The 8,399-nt window shown below is 34.6% G+C and overlaps 1 protein-coding gene across 1 annotated transcript; it reads right to left on the bottom strand.

Annotated features, from left to right (window-relative positions):
• Window positions 1-2,115: 2,115 nt before the first annotated feature.
• Window positions 2,116-2,589, bottom strand: LOC148785018 (uncharacterized). Its single transcript, XM_088875187.1, has one exon. The coding sequence runs from the start codon at window positions 2,587-2,589 to the stop codon at window positions 2,116-2,118; it is 474 nt and encodes a 157-aa protein (XP_088731313.1).
• Window positions 2,590-8,399: the final 5,810 nt, after the last annotated feature.

Genomic DNA, 8,399 nt, shown 5'->3' with positions numbered 1-8,399 from the left:
TGCTCAAGTCTGTTTCCTTCTCATCTTTTCTTAACCACTTTTTGGCTTAATTTGGGGCTTTTTGGCTCTCTTTTCTTCCAACGGGGTTTATATCAATCATTCACCTAAAAGATGCATTATTCGATTATCAATACAATAAATTCATTCTAAAATACTTGAATTAGGCATGCATTTGAGTGACGAAAAACATTTTATCAAATTCTCCCACACCAAAATCATACTTGTCCCCAAATATGTCTCGATTCAAAATTTCTGAAGTGATCAATTACAAATTTTCCTTCACGTTAGTCAAGCATGTCTCTTAACCAATATGTCTTTGCAGTTTAAGAGGAGATAGTAATATTGAGAATAAGCACTAGTAGTACACATTCAACACACAAGTATCGTATTGACTATATCAACCTCAAATAAAACAAGTTTCAACACTCTCACGAGGGTGTCACTCAAGTCACTTGAAAAGTGTTTAAGAAATTGGGTTGCCCTCAAATTAAAACAATAGAGTGTCATTGCCATATGCTTGCTTGAGAATCAAATCTCCACCACTACAAAATGCGAATCGGTGCATAAATCAATGGGTCTTAGCATGGTTGTAACGGGGCTTTAGGACAGGGTATGACAAGAAGATGTAAAATTTTTGGCTTATGAACTCAAAAGGATGATGTCAACTGAGTTGCTTGCTTGCTCACCTCATTTTTTTCTTCAACTTGACTCAAGTGCTTGAAGCAATTCAATTCTGACTTTATTTAATTATTTTTTTCTCCATCATATTTTCTTCTCCTTTGATCATTTTTTTCTTAATTTCCTCCTTTCCATCTTTTCCTTGAGGTTTGCAACGAATCTCTTGTATGAGACTTAAGTCATTTTATTTTATTTTGTTTCCATAACAACTTACAAGCAATGGACTCGACATCTTCCTCTTGAATGGGTTCAAAAATATCTTTAAGAAATAACCAAGAAAATGATAATTTAACTTGTAATGTGGTTTAGGCTTAAAATAATTTTCTAGGGGTGAATTTTGGGTAGGCTCTTTCCAAGGTCAATTGGCTATTTCTAGATGTCCTTATCACTTTCATACACCAATTCACAAGAATATGGTCTCAAAATGTATAACCCAAGCAAGTTATAGAATACACACACTATGTTTGATACCCTCAATCAAAAGAAATGTATGAGGACTACTAAATGAAGTGCTTTGGCTCAAAAGCTCACACATGGGCTTCGGTGTTGATTATTGAATATTATTCATTTAATGCAATCAATGGGACACAATTCATATTATTTTTTTTTGTTGCACGCCACTAGTGTTGATTCCTCCTACTAATCTCGACTTAAACCACAAATTCCTATTAGTTTCAAGGACATCACAAGACAGCATTCAAAAAATTCAGTTCAAGTTCCCAAGATAATTCACACATTTTGTTTCAAGAAAAAATAATTTTAAGCAAAAATTTTGGTGCTTTTCCAAAATTTTCAAATTTTCAACCAAAAATCAAATATTATCTTCACCAAAAATTGTCTCCCAAATCAATATGCTCAACATTTCCACGATGCATAGTTTTAAGAAAAGATTAAACATAGAATCATGTCTCTAATCAACCAACAATTATTAGCACAATCTTACCACAACAAACCTCCCCCACACCAAGTACCATTATCCTCATGTATGCATACAACACCATACGTGGCAAGAGAATGAAAAATAAAGGAAATAGAGAGCGTCCCTGAAATGAGTGGTGTCAAGCTAGCTAGACGGGGGTGGTAAAAATGTAATTGTGACTGCGGTACTCGAATGGGATTGAGGTGGGCGAAGAAACGTAGAGGCGGATGGTGGTGTGTGATTAAACGGCGAGAGGCGCGGCGTTGGAGAACAAAATGGAAGAGAAGGTGAGACAAGGCGTGATCACGCGTTATCACTCGATGTAATTTGTTGGGACAAGAGGGTTAAGGCTGATTTTGGCTCAACGACAGAGCGTGATCATGCCCTATGTGAAGTTCAAGCTTGCAAAATCAAAGAGTTAGTTAAGAAAATTGAAAAGAAAGCAAATAAAAGAATTGGGTTGTCTCCCAACAAGCACAATTATTTAACCTTGTCATGCTTGACGGAGTGCTTTGTTTTCAATGTGTCAACTGTTGGAGTGATGCCAATGCTTTGACAATGATGGTTCTGACTTCGTTACCACCAAGAAATGGTTTTGATCGATGACCAGTCACCTTGAAAATTTGTCCCATGTCTAAACTTTTAATCCTCGCTACACCATGAGGAAATTCATTAACATCTTCAAAATAACCAAGCCAAGAAGAGCTTAACTTACCTGAGATGGGCTTTACTCGAACTTTGTAGAATAACACCTTCTTCTCAACCTCAAATAGCTTCTTTAAAATCATAAAATCGCAGAACCTCTTTGTTTTCTCCTTAGAACTTCTCAAGACTTCTCTTCCATCCAACTTTAGTTCATTTTGCTCTTTGAACAGTTCTTCGAAAATGATGGTGGACGATGATTCTTTTACACCCAGATAGAGACATTGCAGTTGGAAATCATACTGTTTATGATTCTCAATCATCATGGAAATCCATTCTCTTGCTGCCATCCTTTCTTCAATTTCCTCCAAAAAAACAAAAAAGATTCACCACCAATAGTTAAACTATATCAAGTACTACACGAACGTTCCTTGAAAATAAGAAAGATTAGCTTGGGATAAAAGAAAACAACAAGACTAAGAAATTAAAGTAGTTCCCCGACAATGGCACCAAAATTTTAACTTATTGTTGAAGCGGTCAAAATTAATCATTGATTCCTAAAACTGAAGCAGTAGTGGAACCAGGTTGAATCCCGAAGGAACTACGAATTAATTTCTCAATCAAGTTGCACAACCAAATGGGGGGTGTTTGAATTAAGAACTACAACTATGGAAACTAAACTAAAAGCAGAGATAAATTATGAGGAAGATTTTAGTAGAGAAGAATTTCGACCTAAGAGAGTGTATCACCCAATCATTATGTTAATCATTGATCACACAAGATTAATTCCACAACCAAGCATTCAACTTTGAAATCTATTAGGACAACCATAATAAAATCCTATTTTTCTATTGTAGTTGACTTGACAACAAGCATCTAAACCCAAGCACACAATTAATTTTGCTTGCTACTCATATCACTCATTCATGATAATTACGGATCACTGAACTTATGGATATCAGTAGAATAATTAATATCGAATCGAATTGTCAGATCTATCAATAATAATCATTCTATAAGATGTAAATCGAGATAAGAAATACTTGATGAAATAAGATTAAAACCAAGATCTCAAAACATATATAACAAATGGGTTTAACGTTTTCCGTGAATCATAAAAGTAGATTAGCTACACATCATATGTATAGAAAATCCTAAAATCTAGAAAAATATAAACTAAAAAGAAAGGAGAAGAGGGGTATATACTACTAGAGTAATAAAATATGAAATTGGATACTAATATTCAACCTTCACACCCCTTTTTATAGCAGCAAAATTATCATCTCTCTTGCCTTTCAATTTGCCGTCTGGAAAAGAAATTAAATTACAGTAAAATGTCTTTTCAAATCTCCCACTTTTGTGCAGACAGACTAGAGCATTAACTAATACCCTATCAGATGCTCAAGTCTATTTCCTTCTCATCTTTCCTTGATCACCTTTTGATTTTATTTGAAGTTTTTTGGCTCTCTTTTCTTCAAACAGGTTAATATCAATTTCTCATCTAAAAGATGCATAATTCAGTTATCGATATAATAAATCCATTCTAAAACACTTGAATTAGGCATGCATTTGAGTGATAAAATGCATCCTATCAGTAACTAGGGAGGAGATGGGCCCTGGGCCTTCATTTTAATGAAGGATAAATTTAGGGTGTTCATAGTTCGGTTAAATCAGCCGAACTGAAAATTCGATTCTAATCGAAAATTGAACCAAAAAATTCAATTCGGTTTTTTCGTCACCATTTGGTGACCAAACTGAACCAAACCAAAAATCGATTTATATATATATTTTATTTTATTAATTATATTATAATAAAATATATTAGTATATATTATATGTTATATTCTATTAAAATATTAATATTGTAATATAAACTAAAGACTGAAAGAGAAAAGAAAATATTAATGCTTGTCGTAAATGTAGATTTGTAGGTAAACTTTTAAACTCTGTTAGATCGTGGAAGAGTAATTTCTTTTATCTTGAAGCCTCGACTTGTCGTCCTTGCAATGTCCCTATTTCGTGGTGCTTCCAAAAGCCCACTTTCCGTTGTTTAGGTGGTCCATTTTAGGAAGAAAGTTTCATTGAGAATGTGTTGACTGGTTACATGTTTGAGGAACTCTTAAAGGAGGATATTCTTGGCTTGATCAGGTTGTCATCTGCTTCTATTCGCACTACCGAACCTTAGGTTACCGAACACCCATATTTGCTTTTGTTATATACTTAATATTTTTTATCCTTTTCTCGATATGGTTGCTCGAGATGCAATGACAGCGAATGACAATCAATAGATGCAAGGATGAATTACTAGCTATAGTCCACGACGGGGATCACTTTGATCTTTGAGTCATTATCCATCCCCTCTACTCCTTGCATTTAATCCCTTGATCAAGACACTTTGCCACTCCCTGTTGCCGTCCAGCTTGTTATGCAGTATCCGGGCCAACCAATCCAATTGAGATGGTTGAAGATATTGAAGTTGTTTATTTGGAAGCAGAAGCAGAGACAAACCTTATTGAGTTGAAAATACAACATCTACACAATAGTAGGTCTGAGTAGTCGTCTTAAGATAAATCTGAAAAGTTGTGAAAAGACAAACTCCCCTTTCTTGATCGCTTTACTGAGAGCTCTTAGAGACGTAAATAAAACAACACAGCTGCACGAGACCCAATTCCTCTTGAGGAAAGTTGGCCGAAAAAATCTCACAAAAAGCATTCTTCGAAGGAGAAGACATATGTTGCTAAGGGTTCTTGCACTAGGCATGCCGAGGAGGATAGGGTCATAAGTTTAAATCTCCTGTATACATGAGAGTTGACGCTTTCGACCATCTCACTCTGGAGGGCATCGACAAGGAGATTAAAAAACTGGAGGGAAGGCGAGGGCTAAGATTGACCTTCTTCCTAATGAATAGGCCTATATTCCTGATTGGTAGGTGTGGGGGAGTAGCTTTATTTTTTTACAGTCGTGCTGGCGAAACCTCATTCTAATTATACAAAGCTTGTCTTCTTCCAAAGGACCAGATAGCTTTGGCTAACCTTCAGCATGCTCGGTTGGAGATGATGAGAGCAAATACTTACCAGCATTAAATTTCCGTACTTTGCACTTCAGCCTACATTAGTTTCTATTTCTCTTTATTTTGTAGGGTATGAGTATCCTCTACGCTTTGAGTCTGCAATGTTCCTACTGGAGATACAACCATAGAGATATAGAAGTGTGGATTGAGAATTTGGAAGATGAGTTGGCCCAGGTTAACTTGGATGCCGAATTCGGTGAAGCTTGCTAGCAACTTGCTTCGAAGAATGTCATGAACGAGCACTTGGAGAAAGAGAGAGCTAAGCTCACGAGGGACTTATCCTCAGCAAAGAAGTCTAAGGAAGATCTCAAAGCAGGACATCAGATGAAAAAGACAAGGCATACGACTCAAGACTTGATGAGGGCTAGAATAGATATTTGCAATCTGAGGAATATGTAGTGACCCTCAAGAAAACCCACATGGAGAAAGCTCGTGATTTCATTAAATCTCGGGCTTTCGAAGCGACAGTCATCAATAGATCTACTATAGAGGAAAATATGAGCTTCTACGAATGTCTTATTTAGGTAAAGCTTCTAGATGCTTTAAAGGACAATTTTGATATTATTAGGGTTAGTTTTCACAAATATCGGGATCTGGAGGATTACCCTAACAATCAACTTATCAATCCCTCGTGGGAGAATGACGAGTTAATCTTTATTTTTAACCCTTCTCAACTTCCTACCAGCGATTCTTTTTGCAGTAGGGTTTCTCAACGTACCACCCAAGATAGCCTGACCCCCTTTTTTATGATTCTCTGTGAAAGACTTTATTAAATGAAATTTTGTCTAGTTGTTTTCGTCTTTATTTTATATCCTTGCCCATTAATATGCAAACCGTTCTGGAAAACCCATATTACTTCTCGATACTTATTAAGATTTCAACAGAACTTTACAGAATCTATTTACCCCCGCATCATGAGTTGTCTTCAGGGTTTTTCCTTTTAGATTTGACTTAAATCATGAAAAACTTAAACATAAAGTTAGCTTCTCAACCTTAAGAAGCTTCAGCTCTCCGAGCATTCGCTCTTTGATTTTAAACCACAGGAGGTTTAATCACTCCGACCATTTGGTCTTTATTTTTAAACCTTAAGAGTGTGACGTCCGTAGAATTTTTCACGTAATTGGGAGACTAATTGGAAATTATTAGAAATTTAAATTTAATTAATAAATAAATTATAGATTAAAATTGGAATATAATAAAACTTGAACGAAGTAAATTGGAATTTGTTTTAATATTTGGGGGCAAGTTATATTAATTAAAAAAATTAGAGAGGACGTAATGGATATTTTGAAAAAGTTTAAATTAAATTAAAAAAAAAAGAAGAAAGAAAGAGAAAAGAGAAGAAAAAGAAAAGGAAAAAAATGAATTGGGGGGGGGGGGGTGGGCCTCACCCACCGCCCCACCTTCATGATATACACATCTATATATATGTACATATATATATGTGCAAACCAAAATTTACAACTATTGTAGTTTCCCTTTTCTCCTTCAATTGACGCGCACTGAAGGTAATAAATTTGTAATTTGAATTTTATTAATTTATATAAATATATTATTTAATTAGTCCATTTATTAAATGTTGTTTATATTGAGTGATGTACTATTTAACCGGCGTATTTTATGATTTTAGCTATTTAAATTAGTGTCGAAATAAATATCACATTTGATATAAAAATGATATATATTAATTAAAATATTAGATTTGTTAGGCTTATTATTATTATAGTTAATTTACGTAATTCCATCGGAATGATTAACCAAATATGTAATTCTATGTATTGTTGCGTAGTTAAATATATAGCAACGATAAATTGATAGAAATATTTCAGAAATTATATAAAAAATATTATGTTATTAAGAAGGGAAGATGAGGTTTTAATGATAGTCTCATTTACGGATGTTATTAAAAATGATAGTTATAAATATATAAGGGGTTTGATTAAATGAATTCTTATGAATTAGTTGATAAATTAAATATATGTTTGAGAAGCTTAGAAAGTGTAGTTATTTAAAATAAAATGGAACAGGGGTTTGGACTTTAATATAAATAGAAGGGAAAAAGATTAATTTGGTCCAATAAGTTTCCCCGCGTTCAATTTCAGTCCATTATGTTTATGCATTTCCCAATAAAGTATAGTAACTTGCAAAATCGCTTAAATTAGGACCACAAACAGATTTTTGGACATTTTTACCCCTGTGCAGATTTTAAAAGAGCTGGTTTAGTCCATTTACACTAAAATCCTAATTTTTCATCCATGCTCGCCAAAATGGTATCAGAACCTAGGTTTATTTAAATATATGATTGTATTATATTTTGATATTATTTATCCACTAATGGAGGAGACTCTTCGAGAGAAAATGGAACCGAATGAAAGTTCGAGTTACTCTAAAAATAGGGAATATTTCCAGATTCTGAAAATACAAAGAACATAATTTCTCATGAAAATTCTTGACAAGTGTTATAACGGTCCCAAGAGGATTGATCCAAAACTTCTCACGCCAGAAGAAAAACGAGAGTGGCTGAGAAATTTTGAGGTTCGATAAGTACTACCAAGAAATACAGTGAGGCGTCTACACTCTACCTGAAATCCATGGTAGATTCCCAGCCAAGAGAAGCAGAATGGGTAAATTCCTACATAATTTCAGTTCTAAAAATTATGACTCATTGGAAAGAACTCTAGCCGGATACATCGAAGATCTCCCAAGATCTGAGAGAGATACAAAAGACGCTTCAAGACTATGGACATATGTTAATCCATATACCTATAAAAATAGAATGTTTGAGCCAAAAGGTGGACGAGGTCCTTAAGATCCTTCCCGATCTATACAAGGACCTTATAGATTTGAGGGCAGAAATTACAGATCTGAAAAGAAATCAATGGGAGAACCTTGAGACATCAAGATCCAGACAGGAGCGAATCAGGGACGCCCTTGGAACAGTACCTCTTTTACACCAGAAGGGGAAGGCCACAGAGATTCCAAAACCTAAGTCCAAAGAAGATCTGATTATCGTATCTATTAGATCGATAAAACAATGGAGGTAACAAGAGCGGATCTATCAGATCTACAAGAATTGGTAGAATCCTTTTC

Source organism: Sesamum indicum, linkage group LG11, assembly GCF_026168435.1.
Source record: "Sesamum indicum cultivar Baizhima isolate 11 linkage group LG11, ASM2616843v1, whole genome shotgun sequence".
Taxonomy (NCBI): domain Eukaryota; kingdom Viridiplantae; phylum Streptophyta; class Magnoliopsida; order Lamiales; family Pedaliaceae; genus Sesamum; species Sesamum indicum.
This window is presented reverse-complemented; position numbering and strand designations above follow the sequence as displayed.